Source organism: Parus major, chromosome 3 (assembly GCF_001522545.3).
Source record: "Parus major isolate Abel chromosome 3, Parus_major1.1, whole genome shotgun sequence".
In the NCBI taxonomy this organism is placed as follows: domain Eukaryota; kingdom Metazoa; phylum Chordata; class Aves; order Passeriformes; family Paridae; genus Parus; species Parus major.
The window spans coordinates 49,474,205-49,496,704 of record NC_031770.1 but is presented as its reverse complement, the minus strand read 5'-3'; the positions used below and the strand labels follow the sequence as shown (position 1 = coordinate 49,496,704).

Here is a 22,500-nt window from a genome sequence, read left to right as displayed (position 1 = left end):
TCTGATTTTTGGGGTCAGTCAAGCAGCAGAGGCATTCTAGAAATTACTAGTAAACACTTTCAGTCATAAGAGGTTGCTGTAAAGGTTATGGTTCATGACTGTATATTGCTAGTTTAGCTAACCAGTTTTAATTTCATCATAATTCACCACAGTTTAAATTCTACCACCTTTGGAGGAAAGTTGCAGGTCTATTCAATTTTTTAAAAAATTGACTTCTTGCTGAATCTTGAGTGTTTAATATGAATGTATTCTACATGTGGTTTTCAACCCATTGCAGTAAGTTACACGTTGACACAGTGCACACCTTTCAGTTCAGGCTGCTTTCTTGCACCAGGTTGGGGAAGTGGTTAGCCTTGGGGGCTGCCTGGGGTGTGAGACTGCAAAACAGCTCCTGGTCTGATCAGAAGCGCCCTTGGAGGCAATGGGAATTGTTCTCTTGGGCAGCTGACATGCAGGCATTAGCGATTAAATGACAGGGTTAGTGTTGTATGGCCTGGCACCATTAGTAGGGTTTTGCTTTTCTGACACTTGAAGGGATCAGACTGTAGTGGTAGGACAAAGGGCAATGGCTTCAAGCTCAAAGAGGGTAGGTTTAGATTAGGTATTAGGGAGAAATTATGTACTGTGAGGGTGGTAAGGCACAGGAACGGATTGCCCAGAGAAGCTATGGATGCCCCATCCCTGGAAGAGTTCAAAGCCAGGCTGGATGGGGTTCTGAGCAACCTGGTCTAGTGGCAGGTGTCCCTGGACACAACAGAGATGTTGGAACTGGATGACATTTAAGGTCCCTTCTAACCCAAACTATTCTATGCCTCTGTGATTGTAATTTTTACTGGTTTTCCACAGCCTTTCCTAATTGCTTCTTGTTTAAGATGTAGCTTGAGAGAGTTTGGTGTAGCGCTCCTTTAATGTGAGTGGGAGAACTCATCCAGTTCTGAGATCCCCAGTGCAAGAGAGATGTGGAGCTCCTGGAGCAGGTCCAGCACAGGGCAGCAAAGATGATGGAAGGACTGGAGCATCTCTTAGGAGGAAAGGCTGAGGGAGCTGGGCCTGTTCAGCCTCGAGAAGAGACAGCTGAGAGGGGACCTCATCCATGGCTATAGGTATCTGAGGGAAGGGTGTCAAGAACATGGAGCCAGGCTCTTTTCAGTGGTGCCAAGGGCTAGAACATGAGGCAATGGGCAGACACTGAGGCACAGGAAATTCCACCTGAATAGGAGGAAGAATTTTGCTGTGCTGGTGACCAAGCACTGGAACAGATTGCACAGAGAAATTGTGGAGTCTCCCTGACTGGAGATATTCCAGAGCTGTCTGGGCACAGTCCTGTGCCATGTACCCGAGGATGACCCTGCTTGAGTGGTTGGACCAGATGACCACTGTGGTGTCTTCCAACCTGACCCATTCTGTGACTCTGGATGAGGCATTCCAGAGGCATCTGCAAGCTCAGGATCTCCATATTGCTGCTGTTAAAAGACTGTAGCATAGGGTATGTTTAACTGTTGGCTTCTTTCTCCATGGAAATAGGGGTAAATATTTTTAATACTTTTCATCCAGCCAACAAGAGATTTGTGGCTAATTTGACATCCAACTATGTAAAAATGCTGTGTAGCCTTCAGTAAATATTTCATTGAAAATGATAACTGTGGTATTTATTATTTATGATACAACACTGTCTCTTGCCTAGTCTTTAATTTTTTGAATTCTTGACTAATATATTTAACATATACTTTCCTAGGAAAAGGTTGGTAATCTTTTTTCCTATGTCAAATGACCATGTAGACTGTAAGCTGATTTTTAGCAAGCATTTAAGATGTAGCATGGCTGCAATAGAATGCTACTGCTGAGTATATAAAGAAAGAATATATTCTCAAAAAAGGGGGAGTATTTGATAGAGTAGATCCAGTCTCTGTGCTTCAGTTAATTTGAGGCTTACTTAAGTTCCTTTTCAAATCAGTAGTAAGGCTATCATTCATGCGAGTGGGATTGAAAGTAAACCCAAACTGAGTCTGTATTCATTAAAATATCAGCACATGTTGATTTACTGTGTGTTTGGGGGATGGAGGGAATAGATTTAATAACTTGGTTTATGATTTTCCCATCTGCTACACATAATACCACGTGCAGTCAGAGAACTAACTTAAAAATTTCACCAGAAGAATTGAAATAAAAGCAGATATTTCTCAAAAGAATGAGTGGGAAAAATAGAAAAGCTCTCTTAATTAGAAGAGTGTCATCAGGAAGAACACTTCCTACTGTGAGAGATACTGGCTATTTTTATTACTTCAGCTGATTTTTTTTTTTTTTCTTTTAGTTTCCAATGTTACATTGGAAGCTGACCTGAAGCTTTGGCAAGTGGGTGGCATTCTGCTAGATTCTCCCATCCATGACTAAAGTATCGTGGTTTTGATTTGGGGAATCTTTGTTTTCTTTGATGCTTCTTGTCTTTGAAAGCAGTTTTCCTCTGTGGATATTTGACTGCTAAACTATTCCAACAGAGCAGTGTTAATAAAGAGCCTTAGGGAATTTGAAGGACTGTGCATCGCTGGCTCTGCAATTTTTCAGATTTTTTTCCCCTCTTTTTGAAGAAAAAGTCAGGATAAGGTAATTAATTGTCCAGAACTCAAATGTTCCTTTGTCCAGCACCATGCCTTTTTACTCTGAGCAACTTTCAGAAAAAAAAAAAAAAAATTGTATTACATGAGATTTATTTGTGAGAGAGAGTATAGGGTTTATCTTATTTCACGATGTTCTTTCTAAGACATGGTCTCATTCAAGTCTGAAAAGCTGCCCTTTTCACAAGTAGTAGTTCTGTGGAAGAGGGGAATATTGAAAGAAGGGCTGGTTTATATTCTTACTGTGATCATTAAGTATATGCTATTTATTTTTATTATCTCTTGAATACAAATAGATGCTGTATTAATTTCTTTCAGAAGCTGAGAAGAGATATTGAACAAGAGAGAGGTGCTTAATGTTCCAGTGACTGGAGCACTAGAGGTGCTTGGTGCTCTAGGTCTAGCTAGAAGCAGCCTTGTCTTAAATTCTGTAATTACAGAGCTATTAAGAACAATTTTACCTCTCTGACTGAAATTACTCACACTTTGGAATTTGTCCTCAGTAAATGAGGAAGGGACATCAGAAAAATACAGAGCTATTAAAACATTTGCAAAAATTAATTACAGATTCTGTCATTTAGTTGTGTGTAGCTGGTGCCAGCCACACTTCTGCCTTCTGATTAGTCTGACCAAATTGATGAAATGGGCTGACATGAATTGTCTGTTGGAGAATGACCTGATGTTGCCAGGTACTGAGTGTGCTGGCCCAAGGCTTTCAAAGATATGTATGTTCATATCCCCCAGGTAAAAGTAGCTCAGCTGATCTGAAAGCTTAGGCCAGGATTTCCTGTCTAATGTCCTGAGTTCTCGTGCATCAGTCTGAACCACAGTAGCTATCACTGAACTCTGTGCATGCACACTCGAGTCCTGTCCCAGCCCCAGGTGTTTTCAGTAGTGCCTTTCAACATACAACTCAGGTGCCCTGCAATCCCCTTGTCATTTTCACTAGTGTAATTTGAGCTTTTGAATCTTAAATAATGAAGGTTTTATAAAGAAAGAGGGTTGCAAAATGAAACTTGCAGCACCTGTTCTTGATTGGGAAGGATCTATTCCCACCCACTTTTCAAGCCCCAGTAATCAACGCATGTTTTTAAAGGGTGTTGACATAACAGAATATTAAAATTGTATTTAAAATGCTACTTTTCAAAAAATACCCTGTTTTTATTGAAAGACTTCTATCTATTACTTTCATTATACATTATATGGTGAGTCACAAGAATGGATCAAAGTAAAACAATTTTGTCTTGTGGGCTTAACAGACTTAGAGTATAGAGGGAAGTCAGTTAGGGTTAGAAAAAATACCAGATTTTTTGGATACCAGAGAGTTGAGATGGAATATTACAGAGCAAATTTTAATAAAATAAATTGAATATATTTAAGCTTCCAAGTCTAGTAATATGCACTAAGTGAAAATGTAAAGCAGAGTGTGAGCAGATAGGAAGCGTCTGTCAGAAAGAACACCTGATCCTTTTTGACTTAATTTGGCATAGCTTATATTTTGACAAAAAAAAGATGAGAAAGACGTATAAGTTGCTGAGACAGATTGCATCACTCGATGAATGAGAAAAGAAGAAATTGCACACTCTGCTTTGGGGAAAATTTTTGAGAGTTGTCTCATATTTAGAGTAGCTCCACAACTGCTTCCCCCACAGCTTGGTTCTCCTAGGCTCCCGCCCTAATCATAGCCCAAATGCAGCTGGAGTCGAGCTCTTTGCAGTTAGAATTTGTGATGGTGACACAGTGTGTTTCTCCACAGTAGGGACTGTAGACTTTGTTATATAAAAGCAGTCTTGCCAGCACTGTTATCTTTCTTCCACCACCACCTTTAGTAAATAATATATAACTTTTGATTTATTTTTTTTTTACTCTAGAGCTACTGCATGTCTGCGTTTGTTAGGATTAGCTGTTAAATATCTACCTACTGTATTCTTTAGCTAGGGAAGTGAAATTGAGGTCAGTTATTTCTTGTGTTTCTTAGCTTTGTTGCATGTGTACTCCTACTTTTTTTTTTTTTTTTTAAGCGTATTTCCTAAGGAAATGAAACTTAAGAGCTTGTACTGGTTTTTCATCCTCCACATTTGTTCTGTATCTGCCTATTTGTCTGTCTGATGAATTTCAGCTGAATTTGAGAGGTTTCACAGACACAGAGCTCCCACAAAAGATAACTATCTAGGTTAAATTAAAAAGCAAAGTGATGCCCTAGCTGAGGGAAAGGCCACTGTTTTCACACTGCTAGCTACTGAATACCAGGGTGAGATTCTACCTTGAGACAATTCCCTGGGAGCCCTCTGAACAGCTGTAAATGGATTAATTTTCTTCTCTTTTCTTCTCACAGTTTTCCCTCGTCTTTTACTGTTAAATTTTTCCCTGTCCACTGCTTCCAAAGACTCTTGGGTCCACATGTCTTCTATACCAGGCTCTGTATTATTATCAGCTTTTCTTTTCCCCCCTCAGTTAACAGGAAGAATGTGTATAAACTTTTGCTGACTCTTGATTCACAGAAACAGATACGTACTTCCTGCAGAAGGTGCACTAAAGATGAGTTTCTGAGGGCTCATGCTCAGCAATGGATTCAGGCACTTGTCATCTGCAGGAAGAGCAGTTTTCCTCCCGGTAGAATTAAAAATTAAAAGTCTGGTACTGTCTGTGTAGGTGGCATGACCATTTTACAACGGTAAACCTTGGGTTTTGTGAATTTCGAAAGATGGAAACATCCTTTTTCAGAGCTGATTTTTAAGACCTGAGCATTGGAAATGGTGTGTCAGAGGTCTGAGAAGGTTTTCCTGCAAACAGTCTTGAATTTATTTTAAATGCACTGAATAAACATTAGGAAGTAAAATTCTTGTCTCCGGATATCTGTAGCTACTTTCACCCTTTTTCTTGACTCTGACTTCCCAACCTTTTTCTCCTTTATCTAGAAAAGTGAAACTGGAGAATAGTCTGCTGATGTGTGATAGTGGCTCTTAAGCCAGTGGCTGTGTACCCATCTCCTATAATTGCTGAAACCAGTTCCAGCAAATTCATGATTTGCCCTCTGCCTTTGATTGTGGGGCTCATTAGATTTTAGCAGGGTAAAAAGTTCATCCATTCACTGCTGAGAGCATGTGATTGCCTTACATGCTAGGATATTCTTGAATAGAAGTATCCATTCACTTCTCTGTTTCACAGACAACCAGTTTGGGTTCTGGCATCCCACTCCTTAGTTACTTGTTAAAAAATTTGTCATATACTCCCCAGTTCTCAAGTTTCCTTTGGAATTGCTGCAGTCACACAGAGATAAATATTCCCTAGCTCTTCAGCAGCAGTAATTTGCAGTGGTTGGGGAAAGAAGTCTAAATTAAGCCTTGTGCAAGGCACTCTATATAATAATCTCCAAACAACTTCTGTGTTAGTTGAACTCAATTTACCTCATGTAAATGCAATTGTTTTAGATTTTGGAGAGTCTATTGATACCCCTCTGAAGTGTGTATTGGGTTTGCCTTTATATTGAGGTCTTACAATTTCATAGTATGATGGGTGTAATTAAAAATAATTCCAGTACTTTCATAGCCAGTCTCTGATTTGTACACAAACATGTGTTTACTGACATGTCTACACACATATGTTTTGCAGACTTGAGTACCTTTGTCCTTCCATCTTTTAAAAATCTAATAATGTGTGTTAAAATGCATGTTTTAAGAACACAGCTGCTTTTGTGCATTCAAAAACTACTCAGTCAATGCCCTCTCAATGTGTGGAGCTCAGCTAGGCAGGGGAGTTTCTGAAGTGATGTCTGCATTGCCATATTGACTTCTGGGAGAGTAAAAGCAGCTGAGCAGAAAATAATTAACCCTGGAAGCAATTTAGGGGTACCAAAAATGATGAGTCTCAAAAATTGCTTCCTTAAGACTTTTGTTGTTGGGCTGCTGGGCACTTCAGTAATAGAGGCTAAGCTTTGAGATACGAATGGAGGAACTCATCCCAATTTTGTTGGTATTCTGTCTCACAGATAAGACTTTTTAAACCACAAATATTCAGCAACTTTATCTGCACATAAGTCTGTACTCAAACACATACCCCAGTCAGCAGACATCATGCCTCCCTATTCCTTGGAAGATACTTAAGTTTTTGGTTTTTTTGGTTTTTTTTGCGAAGTATCTGTGATACATTGATATATAAAAATCAATGCAGTTTAGCAACACTGAGGTGCTCTGTAAGTGATTATTCTGAACTATATACGATTTCAAGTCCCATTGAAAATATTTTCTACTTAGTAGGGAATTTATATTGCTTTTTGAATGCAAAACTATTTGAGTCATTTTGTAGTTCATATGAGAATTAATTTTCTCTATGGTTTTCCTGTTGTGAGGCAACAAGATTGTGTTATTGTTTCCAGTATCTGTAAGCCAAACTGTACTGCTCTCTAATCATCTGTCTCCTTGAAAAGCAAGTAGCTCAGCTTCTTTTGATTCCATCTGCCTCTTCAGGGTGTGGCCTGAGATTTGTTTCGCTACTGAGCCAACTGCAATTTTAAGGTCAACTTGATACTTCTGAAAAGACTGATTTTACAGGAAGCAGATCAGAAATATGAAAGAATACATTTCAGTTGTATATTATATTTGATGTGAAAACTGAATTTATGAGTCAAAACTTAGCCTTGCTGAAGTAAACAGCAGGTCTGCCTTTGACTTCAACAGGTGGAATTCTGCAGATAGTATATGCAGTTGTTTTGTACTTTGGCTCACCAAGCCATAACTGTGCTAAATATTGTCCCTTGTTTTCCTGTAGATGTGCACTGGGAACTACATATTTGTTCCTTATATGATAACTCCACATAACAAGGTGTACTGCTGTGATAGCAGTTTCGTGAAGGGACTTACGGAGCTGATGCCGCCTGGTTTTGAGTCTCTCCTTGGGCCTATATGCTTACCTCTGGTGGATCGGTTTATTCAGCTCTTGAAGGTGGCACAGGCCAGTTCAAGGTGAGTTGTCTTCTTCTACACCCATGTAAAATGGCTGGCAAGATAACTGTCAGCCTCTTCTGCCTTCTGTTTAGAAAAACTGATACTTAATGGCTCAGCTTGACCCAATATCTGCACTGACACTGCTTTATCAATACGTGTTCCGCACACGCGTTGTGGGAGAGCTGTGGGGCCAGTAAAACAAGTGTGAGGGACCTGTCCCAAATTGCTGATGTGAAGTTGTTCCTCTCCAGCCAGTATTTCCGGGAATCCATTTTGAACGACATCAGGAAGGCCCGGACGCTTTACACGGGCAAAGAGCTTGCAGCAGAGCTGGCAAGGATTCGGCAGCGAGTAGATAACGTTGAAGTCTTGTCTGCTGACATTGTAATAAATTTGCTGCTGTCCTACAGAGACATCCAGGTAGGAGTTCTGTGCACTGCTAGGAGTAGTAAAATAAATTACATTCTCACAGAAATTTTTAGTGTATTTTGTACAGATTTTTTAATAAACTGTGGATAAAGCATACTAGTAAAAATCTTTTATCATGTCTTCTCTGATGTTTTTATTTTGTTTTGTAGTTTCACTGTTTGCCTTTCCATAGCAGAAAAGAGTTTTATAGCTGTACCTAAAAAGTACATGACATGTAATAACTGTTCTCTGTCTCAGCACTGTTGTGTGATGAACAGCATGTAGTTAAAGTCTATGGTGGCATTTTGCAATTGATAGGCAAATGCATTCTTTGTCACCAAAGCTGGTGATGTTCCATGTGGAAACATAAATAGCTCATATGTGTTACAGGTTTTGGAATGATGCTAGTAATTGTTTGCCTTTTTATCTGTAATTTCAATTGTCACTCCTTAAATGTTATGAAGTGGTTTGAGTTTGATTTTTTTAATTATTTTTATTTGTTTTTTAAATATGTCAGTGAGTAAGCTACTTTAAAAACTGTGGTATTAAAGAGTCTTGTTTTTGTGGCTTATGCCTACTTCAGAGATTTGAGATGCCTTAATTCAAATCCAGTTAGCTTTTGAATTGCAGTAATGTCTGCACAAAATGAGCGCTGACATGTGTTCAGTTCCTGGAGCTAGCTTTAATCATGAAACAGATGTATGAAAATTTCCAAAGGACCATGCTGAAGTAGCACAGGAGACTAAATTGTGCTTTCCTGCTAAATACCGTGCATATTCCCATCTCTGATTAGTGCTAGGCTATTTACAGTTTGACACTGTAGAAACTGAAATCCATAAAACTTAAGATGGAGTGAAATGAAATAATAGCTGCTTAGGTTGAAGAAGAGTATATATAGGCATACCTTAGTACAGTCACTTAAAACTTTATTATTCCTTTCCTTTGGAAGGATTATGATTCCATTGTGAAATTGGTGAAAACTTTAGAAAAACTTCCCACTTTTGACTTGGCTTCCCACCACCATGTGAGGTTGCATTATGCATTTGCACTTAACAGGTAAGAATTTACCCTTCCTTCTGCTGTGGAACAGTAAATCAAAGCTTCAAACTTTGTAAGGCGTGGGTAATCCTGTGTGAAGTTCCCTACTGGAATCTTTATACACAGTCTTATGACTTTGACTGAAGCGGCTCTGAGGATTCTAAGCTTCTTTTTATTTCATACTATCAAATTTCATTCCTTTTCCTTTGGCATGTTTGATTTGTCCTTCCACAGGTTTGCATTATTTTTTGTTTCAATACCTAAATTAGAGCAAATAAATACCTAACAATATTTTTCCTTCTGTAAAATACACTTTTAACGTTGCTGTGTGAGAGACAGTGCTGCATCATTCGTGCTGGGAAAGACATCATCTCATTCAAGTCTGAGTTCTGCTAATGTCAGGAGGAAGAAACAGGAAACATTCATCAAATGTCCATAAGAAGATTTTATTGTATTATGATGATAAACTAACTTTCACCTTCTCTGATAACATGGGCAAAATGTGATACATGATGCAACATACACAGCTTCTATGGATTAAATAAAAGCCAAGCCTAGATTTTTTTTCTAGGATACTGACATTTAAGCAAGTGACAAAAAGGGGAGTTTTTTCAAAGGAAGTTACAGATGTTCTCTGCTCCGTTGCTGTTATCACAGTGAACATTTTGCTGTTGACTTTTAGAGGAGTAGACCAGGTGTCAGCAGGTATTGAAATGGCCAAGTATAGAAAATGTCTGTAGATGGTTCTGCTTCTCACAGATTTGAACTTTGTAATTCAGGTTCACTGAGGAGGCTTAAAACTGCATATCAGGTGAAAGTGATGTCAAAACATGTCACAAGGAATTACTTGAAAAAATAACCCTGGTTTTGAAAGAAAAAAAGAAAACAAAAAAAAATTTAAAAACAGCTGTCTGGCATTTTTTGTCTGAATAAAATATCCAGGTCCTTCCTTGTGCTTTTATACCAGGTAAATGAAGGTATAAATATTTGTTTCCACTTTGACATAAATATGTGAATTTTTGCAGATTAAATAATCCAGCATGTATCTGTCACTTCTACAGAGGCTTCACAAGGGTCACTAGGTGTTCCTTGGAGCTGTAGTATGTTGTTTAGACCTTAAGGTCACAGTTTTCTGGGATAAAGTCACCTTTGAAAGTGGGACTAGTTCACTGAGGCACTAAAAACCTGAAAAACTGCAGCATATTCTTTTCAGGCATATCCTTATACTGCACTGGTTCTGTGGGCTCTGAAGTGTTGCCTCTGAGAATATCTGACAAAAGATCTACACAGTACCTCCAGAGGAGTCCAGATGAGATTTGCCTATTCCTCTCTTCTCCAGACTGACCGTTAAACTAGAAACCATGACAGCCATGAAAATATTCATGCTTGGATGTGCCAAGAAGGAATTACTTTGGCTAATTGTAACTTTCTCCTTACTGGGCCGACAGAGGATATTTTGTGAGCTAAGGCAGGTCTGGAATACTCCACTCTTCTGAATCTTTGCTGCGAAAAAAATGTGTCTCTTGCTTCTAAACCAGGTCACTAGTACGGAAGGATGGAGCGGCTCAATTAGTCAGGATTAGTCTGACCTAAATCAAGAAAGTGTGAGAGCACTGATGATGGAAAAGTAAACAGAAATAAGAGTAGGGACCTCTGTCTCTGAAGACCAGCTAAGTGTAAATAATCCTTGTTGCAAAACATTCTTTGCTGTACTGGTTTTGTTCTCATAAAATTCATTAATCTGGATTAGTGATAGTCAATACAAGATGTGGAAGTGTTGAAAAGGGAGTAATTTGATTGTTCAGTACACAAACACGTTAAAATTCTAAACTTTTGATACTGAATGATGTATGTATCAAAACTGACTCACCAGGAAGTGTCTAATGCTTGCAATTACGTGGTTTATTTGTCTGAAGTACTTATTTTAATATTGCCCTATTGGCTTTACTCCTAACCCTTTCCTATCATGGGAGTTCAATCTGGTTTGTGCTTTTTGGGCATTTTGCTTCACAGTCAAAATGTATACAAAAAGTAGAATCACAAACACATTTTTTCCTTTAGAGCATGAATTATGATGAAAGAAATACTAGATATGAAATCAAAGTTCATATTTTTCCATTTTGTAACATTGTCCATTGTGTCTGTCTGTCATTTTACATGGATGAAATCAAATGTCTTAATTTAAAAATGATAATGAAAAATTATTTCTTGTTAACTGTGTTGGTTTTTTAATCAAAATTATTATTTTCAACAGGAGAAATCTGCCTGGAGACAGACAGAAAGCCCTAGAAATTATGATTCCCCTTGTAGAGCAGGAAGACCAAGTAGCGTCAGATATGTACTGCCTGGTTGGTCGGATTTACAAGGACATGTTTTTGGAATCTGGGTTCATAGATATAGAAAGCAGGGACAAAGGAACTTTCTGGTGAGTAATGTTTTCCTGGTCTATGTCATTTTGTTAGCTTTGGGAAAATATTCCTTGAACAAGAATATATTTAAACAGTTTTTCTTTCCAAATATTTGGCATCCTTAAGGGATAGACTGAATCTTCTAAACTTCCTCGCTTATTTGCTGAGAATAAGAGATTTATGTTGTTCACACACCTGATTCTGCAAAATTCTTGAAGTGCCTCAGAGACCTGAAGTTTAGGTGTAAACTAAACTCATCAGAGTGTATTTTCCTCATTTTTCCCAAATATGAAGTCTCCTGTTTACTGTATTATTCTTAGGCATCTGGGCCAGAAATAACCAGTCATGAATTGATTGGCATGAATGGAATCTGATAGATATTAGCTGGCAAGGTTTAGAGGTTTAACTCACAACAAATATGACTATTCCATACTTGCAGACAAAAGTTTTATCACCCCAGGATCATCTTACAGTATACACATGTTGCAGTGGACTACCTAGCATCAGTAATCAAAGAAGAACACAATAAGTAGTCAGTAATGCATAAATTCTTATCCTCATTTTAGAGACAAGACAATGCTTTTGAAATGCACCAAGTCACTGTTACATGGAAGAGATTAGAAAATGAAGGCATGGGTTGTTGTCATCCTAGACTTCTGTCAGGATGAGCTGCTTTTCTGCATTCAGATGAGGATACAGCCATCTGCATTTATGTGTCCTGTGCATCACTTCTTAGGTTTTGTATGCATCAGCTGCTTGTTGAAGCAAATGCTTAAAATGGGAAGCTTTCTTCTTGCTTTGTTATTTATCCCTTGTTTTCAGTAAACTTCAGCTTAGAACTGTGTCTCTTAAAAGATAAGATAAAATTATTTACCAGTTATAGCCTCAGAATAAAAATGCTGCTTTATAACTTCTGTACTTTAAGTTTGGCAATTCTTACTGGACTTTTAAAAGATGTTGAAATAACAGGAATGCAATGTATTATTGTCATCCCTCCTAGCATAATTTTGGATTAAAGAAAAGTTTTGTTTCCTGTAAAGTGCAAAGCCTGTAAAAAGCTTTCAGGGGTATTTTGTAAACATTGTATTTTGCTAATGTCATGAACATACTAAAAAGATTAGTTCTATATACAAATTTTAGGCATTATTACAGACTAAATTAAATATGAATTACTCTTGCTATTGTACATCTTGCTTTCTCCTTATTTATAGTGCCTTATGAACAGATAAACTTTGATATCATCAAACATAATTGAACCAAGAAGGATTATATGTATAACAGTGGTGAGTTCATGTAGGCATTTTAACACACATTGAATAAATGAATCTTAGCAATCATGATAATCATGGATCTGATAGCAGGAAGTGATTGCAGGAATTCCAGTTTAGGAAAGGGGCTGACAGCTCCTGCACAGGGTAGGATGCTGGCCAGCCAGCCCCTAAGTAATCCCTGAAGTCTCTGGCAAGTGAGACCCAGTACAGAATGCTCTGTGAGCCTCCTTCCACAAAAGAAAGAGGACTCTGTTGAGCCAAGCTGGAGTTGGGCCAGAAGCTGTACCGAATGGTCCAGTTGCTTTTGGTTTGTACTTTATATTGGATATTGATTGGAGTTTCTAGTGTTAGTAATGCAGCTGACATGACATGCTGAAAGGCTGACTCATAACTCAGTGAAAAGCTCTTAGAACGGAGCAGGCCTACTCTAGTGTTACAGCAGGCCACAACAGGACAAGGTGTGTGCAGGAGCAGTGCCTCCATGGCAGTGCTATGTTATGTTAAGATAAAGGTAATTATCTCAGCCTTAGAAAAATAAGGATGTAAGAGAAGTATAGTGAATTGCAGGAGATAATGAGAAGTTGGCAGCAGAACCAAAGCATTGGTTTTGCAACAACTAGTGATGTCAAGGTACTTTAGTCTATTCCAGTTAAAAAAAACCTAACCAACAATGTGCTTTTCTGACAACTAGCAGAATAAAAGACACCTTTCATATAAATATGAGAGAATAAATGAAAGAGTAATTATTAACTGTCATTTTCTTGTTTCACACCGACAGTATGAATCAGACTTACCAAAGCTACCAAGTCTTTATTCATATCTTTTCACTGCTACCTCCCTAATTCAGTGTCTGCACTGCAACATTTTCTCAAATGTCAGCAACTGCAACATTTTTCCAAAAGTACAGTCTCTCTTGTATTGGAACAAAAATACTAATTTCCAAGGCTTTTTCTTCTTCTTCTTCTGTCAATCTTTTCTCTGTCCTTTTTGTATTGTGTGAGAATTACAGCATGGAAGAGCTCTAGGGCAGGAAAGGTGATCCAGTTCCCAACATCACTATGTCTCCAAACAGATAATGCCAGCTAGAGGGCTTCTCTTAGATGTATATACTTAGAACCAATGAGAGTGTTGTCCTGTTTAGTTGGCAGATTTTTATGGGGTTTTTTTTGTTTGGTTGGGTTTTTTGTTTGTTTTTCTTTTTTTTTTCCTTGGTTGGTTGGTTTGGGTTTTTGGTTTTTTGTTTGTTTGTTTGTTTTGTTTTGGTTTTTGTTTTTAGGTTGCGTGTGTATTTGTTGGTTGGGGATTTTTGAAGTGAGCCAAAAATATTTTGTATGTACTTTCTTCATCACTTCTTTGTAACTCACAGTAAAAGAGAAAATTGCAGATGATGAAAGAAAAAGATCTAGTGCTCTCTGCTTCTCTTGCTTTTCTTCAGAGCAGTAGGCGCCTGTCTAATGATTAAGTTCTTTGGAGGTGGGCAGCTGAAGTATAAAATATGTATATGTAGTAGATTGAAGAGAAGCCTATCTTACAGTTTTGGAGAACAGAACTTATGTGAAAGCATGCAAAGTCATTAGTCATTAGAGCAGAAAAACCAACAAGTAAACAAATTAAAAAACAGCCGTATTTTTGGCCTGGTGGGACAAAAATGCCTTAGCTTTTCTTGCATGTCAAAGCATGGTCTAGAAGTCAAATCCTTAGGTTTTGCACAGATTGTTTTTCTTTCCCTCCTTATATACATATCTCACAACCTGCTTAATTTTTAAAAATGTATTCCATTTGTTTGTCTGAATTTTTTTCATCCTTTAGAAAGTAACTTTAAACTTCACTACTTTTGCTGTAGTGAGTTTTGTTGACTGGATTTCTTGTGCTCCTTAACTCACATAGGATAGTAATCTTTGCCTTCTCCCTGTGGAGGTGTGAATATGTGTGTATATTCATAAGACTTATTCTGAAGAATAAATTTAAACACTGTAGATGTTCTGTTGCTGTTGTCACAGCTGCTTGCATTGGTAGCGTGAGGACAGTGTGTGCTGTGTTTGTGTGAGGCACCTCCACTTCTTTTAGGACAAAGTTGAGCCTAGGTGAATGCCTCTGCTGTTTCTCTTGATTGCTCAGTTTCTCTTGAGGAGAATGAAATCTGGTATAGTCCTTTTTTATGTGAACTCATAAGGACAGTGTCAGTAAGACACTCAGTAAAGAATAAAATTTGGAGTAGCTGAAATCATAGCTAAAGGTGGGGTATATTCTTGTATAACTTGCTTCTGTGCTTAAGCATTTTGATATCACTGTGTGCCATTGTAGCAGGTCCACAATAAAATCTAATGTTTCAAGTCAATGAAAATTCATATATTAAAGACTAAATTAATGAGCTTATTAATAAATGTATCTCTGAAACAGGTCTTTTGCAAACTGATAGTATTATTCTGTCTCATTCGATCTTAAAGAAAATATTGTAAGATACTGCAGTTTTACTGGGGTAATTTTACTGCGATGGATGGGTTCTGCACTTGTTGTGGCAGGGGGAAAGGAAATGGGAGGAGGATGTATAAATAACAGACTCCTAAAAATAACCACAAAGAATGTGTGGAAAACAGCAAAATATTTTTGCTTCTATGGATTCTTGCTGCCTAAACAGAAGATATGCTCTTAAATTACCTAAAACTGTAATGGTGCCCCAACTAGAATGAATTATTTAGAAAGTAAGCTTGAATGTTTGTTTTTCTAGGTTCAAGAAGGCGTTTGAGTCAGAGCCAACATTACCAGCAGGAATTAATTATGCAGTACTCCTCCTGGCAGCTGGACATTGCTTTGATACTTCTTTTGAGCTGCGGAAAGTTGGTAATTATAACTTACAAATTCATGGTGAAATCACGTTCTAGTGAAAGTACACTACCACCCACCGTTACTGGGGGTTAAATCTGATGGTTGTATGCTTTGATAGAGAGTATTTGAATATTTAAGTTGGTCTCACACAACTGCTGATCCCACCTGACTGCAGGTGAGTGCTGTCATGAAGACCTGGTTTCAGTGTCAAAGTCCTAACTAGTTACCAAAGTTTAGTAAAAACTGAGCTTCTTTGTAAAGGCATCATTTGTGTGAAACAGGAGTACTTGAAATGGGAATCCAGTTCCAACTAGCACTCTTCGTAACAAACAAACACAAACCCTGGAGGGAATATGATGAGAAGTTTCCATCCTAAGCCTGTGGAAGTGCACTTGACTTGAGCTTGGGTTGGGTTGAGAGAAGACTATATCTCTTCTGATACCTTCTTAAAGGCTTCAGAATGTCTGTATTCATACAATCATAGAATAACAGTGGTTTGGGTTGGAGGGACCTTTTAAAAACCATCTAGTCCAAGCTCCTGCTGTGGGCATAGATATCTTTCAGTAGAACAGTTTGCTCGTACTGACCTTGGACATTTCCAGCAAAGAGGCATTCACTTCCCTGGGCAACCTGGTCCAATGTCTCACCAACCTGGTCTCAAAGTCTTGTCATAAAAAGTTTCTTATTTAAGAAGGAAGAATTAAGATAATTTTGTTTATGATTTTGTTTGTGATTTTCTGGATCTGGAAAGAGTGAAAACTCAGTACTAGTCTATAATACATTCAGGGAAGATTTGGTGGAAAGGACTGAATGTTGTAATATATATTTGGTGCTCTTCTCCATGAATTTGTAAAATTCTTGACTTTATGTAAAGTATTTTTTAATCTTTATTTCTCCTGAGAAGGTTGTCAAGTGAGAAAGAAACTATTTTTTTTCACTCCACCAAATGTATCTGTATTCAGCCACTGCTCTAGTTTCAAAGTACTGCATGTCTGGAAGTAATTTCCTGGGTAATTCTGAGTATGAAGGTCAGAGTGAGATGATTGCTTTCTCATAAACAGTGGAAGTGAAATTTAAATTCTCAGGTGTGAACAAAGGTATTAATTTGGATGTGTGAGGCTGTGTAGAGTTGTCCCAACTACTGTGTTTGCACTTCTGTGATGGGTGAGATTTTGCTTTTTGGTTAGCATAGAATACTTCCACACCCTATGCTGAAATTTGAATCTTTGTAGAATCAGAGTAGGAGGTAAGAAGATATGTTCTACATATTGCATAGCATTTACAAATACTCACTTGCAGGCCTAACTTTAAACTAGGTAGTTTAATGGAGCTGCATTATATTTTTTGTGTAGTTCAATATGAATCCTTCAATTATAAAGATATGTCTGAATTGCATACAGACTACAGCCAACTAGATCTGTACCAATTAATTTGACTGAAATTTGTGTGCTATTTCTTTGGTATCATCTTCTTACGAAGAAGAAGATTATACCAAATTGTCCAGTGTTGTTTTCCCTATTGTTTGTATTGAAACCATTACAGAAATTAATGTTCATTCTTACATAAGGTTCCATCCCTAGCTGATGAATTATTTAGTGCAGAAGTATCCTGTTCCTTAGGTGGTTTATTTGTGTGTTTGTTTGCCTGTCTTATGTTAACATTTAGTTGGTGTCTGGTGGAAACCCTTGATATAGCAACCCCTCCTGTTAGCTACTGGTGTCCATCTTTCTTTTTTGTTATGGGAAATATTGTCAAAATACTTTTAGTTTCAGACTGACTCAGCTATTTTCAAACATGTTTTCAAATGCATTTATAGTATAAGACCCTATGTGTGTCATAAGTAATTTTTTTCTTGTTGATAAGACTGTGGTCACTATTCATAGAATCACAGAATGCTGGGTTGGAAAATACCACCAGGATCATCTGCTACCAACTTTCTTTGGAAAAGCACACTCTAGACAGGATGACCCAGCACCCTGTCCAGCTGAACCTTAAATATGTCCAGCGTCAGCAAATCCACTGCTTCCCTGGGAGATGATTCCAAGGGCTGATTCTTCAAATTTTGAAAAATTTTCATCTTGTGTCCAGTTGTAAAGTCCCCAGTAGTAATTTGTACCTATCACCCTTTGTCTTTTCCTTGTGACTCCTTGATAAAAGGGAGTCTCCATCTTCTTTGTAGCCACCCTTTACCTGCTGGATGGATAAAGCTCCCCATAGCCTGTTCTTCAAGGCTGAATAAGCCCAACTTTTCCTTATATGGCAGGCTTCCCATCCTTTTTTCATCTTTGTGGCCATTCTCTGGACCCTCTCCAGCCTGTCCACATCTTTTGTGTGTTGTGAAAACCAAAACTGAACACATTATTCCAGGAGTGCCCTGGCAAGCACTGAATAGAGTGGGATAATGGCTTCTTTATCCCTCCTAGTGATGCCCCAGTTGATACATCCCATTGGGTTTCTTTGCTGAAGAAGCACACTGTTCACTCATATTCAGCTGCTTGCTTTTCGAGGCCCCCAGGTCCCTTTTCACAGAGCTGCTTCCCAGTGGAGTAGATCTCAGCCTGTGCTGCACTCCCAGATTATGTTTTCCCAGGTGCAAGATCTTACAATGGTCTTTGTGCAAGGTTTTTCAGATGGCTGGAGTTACGCTAGATTCTGAGGATAATTTAGTATTTTCTTTGTCTGCAGTTAAACAAAAACAAACAAAATCAGGCAAAATCACATAGGTGGTATGGGAAAATGTTTTGATTCTTTTCTGGTCCTAACTATCTCTTACATGTGTCTAATTCTTTTGACGTCACCTCTTGTCTAGATCTGTGTGTGCAAGGCCATTTTTTAGAAATAGTTAAATTTGCCAAGCAGTGCTTTCTGTTCAGTGTCCACCCACAGTATTATCTGTAGTACATAGAAGTTAGAGAAGTTCTGTTTTCTGCTGGGAGATCAGGAGAGAAGCAAGAACAATCTGGTCAATTTCATTCCAGGTTATATGGAAATTATACTGCTAGTTTGGGAAAGGTGTAGGAAAGGATGTAGTCATTATCAGTTCTTCAGAGGGTGCATGATACTGTAATTAGGAAATGCATATCTGATTACATTGGCAATATAGTAATAACGCCAGTAAAAATAAATCCATGAGAATTTTTACCAATCTCCAGCAGATCAGAAAATTTGCCTTCTAAAAAAATCTTACCTGTACTTGTCAGATAATAGTTCACAACAAAATGAGCAAATGGAGCATTAATTAAAACCCTCCTTCTATTTTCTGAGTAGTATTGCTTTCTTAACCATACAAAAAACTTTGAGACCAGAACAGAAATGCTGTGATCTGCATTGTCAGTTATGATCTCTGCAGGCTGTACAACTTTGACACACAAAGGATCCTGTAATATGGATTGTTTTGTCAATAATTGAGCAAGGAAAGCAGTTTATTTGTAAAGCTGTCATAGCAATACTTAACTGGTAATATCTTCTTACTGTATCTCATTTTCATCACAAGCTATGGGTATATTCTTGGTGTTATAAAAACAAAGGCTTTTTTGGTATTAATGGTTCCTTTGTTTTGGCTCATTTGTTCTAAAAGCAAAATATTTTTGATAAAATATACTGGAATTCAGCTGCTGCTTTTTTCTCCTCCCCTTGTGAATGCCAAGTTTATCATGGAAGGAGAGAATGTCTTGACTTTGCCTGGATTTTATTATACTCTCAAAAATATTTTAAAGGAGACCATAAACTCAGAATTAAATTCATGGAGGTTCACTTTACAAGTTTTTGTTTCAAAACAATTATTTCCCCTCAAGTTATTTAAATTGGAGTTAAAGTCTTCTGAACCTCTTGCTAATGTCATAACAAAGCAATTGCATTTCAGGGATAAGTAATTGCCTTTCAGGGATGAGTAACTTTGTAGATGAGCTTTGCAGAGGATGGCCAGCAAACCAGAGTGAGTTTTAGCTCCAAGTACCTCACCTTTCTCAGAAGATCTTGATGAGAAGGTGATGTTTTCTTCTCTAAGGTAGTAGGATCCACTTAACAGAATACTTGGGTAAAACTTCCACTTTATCCAGGATACATGACAGTAATGATTCCCAAATTTGGTGTCCTGAGGTACTTCTGCACATCTACCCTTTCTCCCCCTGTCTTCCTAGAAGTTTCCCTTACTGAGCTGGGGCTAAAAATGGTTGCTATCAGCAGCCCTACCCTCCCAACAAACACCTCTCCCTGCCAGCCAGTAATTCAGATCCACGTGAGCTGTACTCTTCATCAGACCCACACACTCAGTTTGTACCTTGCTTTAGCTCTGTTGCCACATCTGGAGCACAGAAGGGTTGTGATGGTGTGTCCCTGCAGATGCAGGGAAGCATGGTAGAGCATGTCTGCCTGTGAAACAGGTACTGGGGCTGCTGCTTGCTGTGACAAATAGCCGGTGTTAGCTGGTCAGTGGCCACTGCAACTGTGTGCCATCACCCAGTGCTTAGCAAAGGCCCTACCCACAGCTGAATTCCTCCCTTTCCCCTTCTCCCAACAAAGGCATGTCCAACTGAAATGATCCATGTATCCCCATGATACCAGTTCCTTACATCCCTTGTGATGAAGTCACATTAAAAGTCTGTGGAAGTTAGTAGGTCTGTCTTTTCTTGTGTGCTGCTATCAAATGCATGCAAATGTTTTAGACATTCTAGTAGAGCCCTTTGGCCTTTGTAGATATTGCTGAGGAGTGTTACTCTAAAGTCCTGGGGGAGATTAATTTTTTCCATTTACTTTGTTTTCTGTATAGCATTCAGGTTTTGTTCTCTAGAACCCAGCTAAAGTTGAACACTTTCAACACTAATTCTCCCTCCCTATCCTCCACTGACTAGTGCAGGTGTATATCTTCAAGTGGTCTCTTTGACAGTGGGAATGTGTGTAGCACCCTGGCTTAAAGCCTTGCAGAGATGGTCACCATGTACCTTGTGGAGTTGATGGAGGATGATGTACATTGCAACATTTCTCAGGCAGATCAGAGATACTTTGTAGCATCTATGGCATTTTTAAAAGCCTTTATTACCTAACATTGATGTCATAAAAATGTAAGCAATAAGATAAAACATGATAAACTTTTTAGGCTGAAATGTAGCTTATGTAATGATACCCATTTTGATAATATTTATTACTGCTTCCACCATGAAGTTTAGTCCGCTAGCTGCTCAAGGAAGGTTAAGGAAAAAAACAAGATCAACAGTTGCATTGAAATTTCTTGTGAATACTCAGCCCAAATATCAAGGACGATGGAAGATAATGTGGGAGAGAAGCTGTCATAGTTGAGTAGTGTGGGAAAAGTGAATAAAAGACTACAGTGGTGGAGTAGCTTGTTGTGTAAGCTGAAAATTGTTGGGGTTTTTTGCGGGGGATGGTGTAGCATATCTCATGTTAGCTATGTGTAGCAGCTCATGTGAACTAAAACTCATCCTGAAGGCCACAGGGGAGCCTGTAGTTCTCAGAAAAACTAAACAAGTCAAAACAAAACCTGAGGCTCTCCATAGTCTTGAGTTGCTGGGGGACTTGTGAATATTAATAGATGTCTTTCATTGGGGTAGGACTTGCGGCAGTTTAAAGAACATCACTGCTGGAAGAAGCCCAGTGGATCATCTGTTCCTTCTGCATGGGACCTTGTCTATAAAGGTAAGTTTGGGGCTTGGGGCTTGTAAGTCAAAAAAACAAAGCAGAAAAAAACATAATAGGTGCCTTATTCAGCATCTGTTAAGTTTTTGCAGCTATGTTGTGTAGCCTAAGGCCCCAATTTACCTTTACAGATGAGGTCCATGCAAGAACATAGGTAATCTGACTGTGGCCTTGTCCTGACAGTGATGTCTTAAAGTTCCTTTCTTGAGAAGCCTGTAGGAAGAGGGGGTGGGGAAAAAATCTTCAAGCAATTAGGGTGTTTGGAAGGCATATCTCATTAAGTGGTAAGTATGATTTCCATCTTATTTTATCAAAATGGAGACAGTATAGTAATGTAAGCAACTAATAGATTTCGAATAAGGAAAATGGTTCTTTTAAAATTGCATTAATACAAATTCTTGTGACTTGTTCTCTTTGCTACAGGAGTAAAGATAAGCAGCCTGCTTGGTAAAAAAGGGAGCTTGGAGAAACTGCAAAGCTATTGGGAAGTGGGATCTTTCTTGGGGGCCAGTATGTTGGCTAATGATCATATAAGAGTGATCCAGGCTTCAGAAAAGCTGTTTAAACTAAAGGCACCAGCATGGTAAGGTGATAAACAAGGCCATGTACATTCCTGTGTTTTAAAACATTGGACTCCCTCAGCTTTCACATTAGACACTGTGTTCAGCTGACAGGAGATGATACATTTTGTGGTTTTTAACAGATTTTACTGTGTGTGTATTATTTTGCTGTACTTTTATCCAGAGAAGGGACTCTCTTCCCCTTTTGCCCTTATTCAGGGGTAGATCTGACATAGATCTTTAATTTGATGTGTGAGAAGGGCAGATTCATCATGGACTTGAAGCTCTTCTGAGGGCAAAGGAGAAAGGTGGAGCTGCTTGAAGTTACATTGCTGAAGAGAAGTGGTGGTGGCTTGTGAGTTTAGTCAAAACAGCCTGAAGGTTTTGGGGAATGAAGACAGCTTAGCTAGGGAGGCCTGGCTGTACCTTTAAATATTGTTTAGGGCACATACCACTTGTTTTAGGAACTGAATACAAATGACCTGTATGGTGCAAGCTACATCTTGTCGTGGTTGAGAAGACTGCAAATCAAAGTCCAGTTAACAGAAAGGTCATAAATCCAGGATTAAAGGCAACCCTGTGAACTCGACATCTCAACATATGCAAAGGCCGAGAGATGTGTGCTGTGACAGCAGGCACCTGCTGTGGATATAGGCAGCAATTAAGGACCAGTCACCTACTCAATTAAGGCTGGGATCATCTTGGGTGGGAAGAACCAAGACTCCTTTCTGACTAAAAAAATTGTCACTCTGGTAATTATAAGAGTGAACATCACACATAGG

At 38.5% G+C, this 22,500-nt stretch overlaps 1 protein-coding gene across 1 annotated transcript in view; it reads left to right on the top strand.

The window, feature by feature from the left end:
• Positions 1-22,500, top strand: part of MAP3K5 (mitogen-activated protein kinase kinase kinase 5) — a 103,923-nt gene that overhangs the window by 40,399 nt on the left and 41,024 nt on the right. The window contains exons 4-9 of the mRNA XM_015620940.3: positions 7,380-7,573; positions 7,807-7,975; positions 8,913-9,019; positions 11,256-11,426; positions 15,409-15,521; positions 21,582-21,741. Of these exons, the coding sequence (XP_015476426.1) occupies positions 7,380-7,573; positions 7,807-7,975; positions 8,913-9,019; positions 11,256-11,426; positions 15,409-15,521; positions 21,582-21,741 (914 nt within the window). The remainder of the gene's footprint in view (positions 1-7,379; positions 7,574-7,806; positions 7,976-8,912; positions 9,020-11,255; positions 11,427-15,408; positions 15,522-21,581; positions 21,742-22,500) is intronic.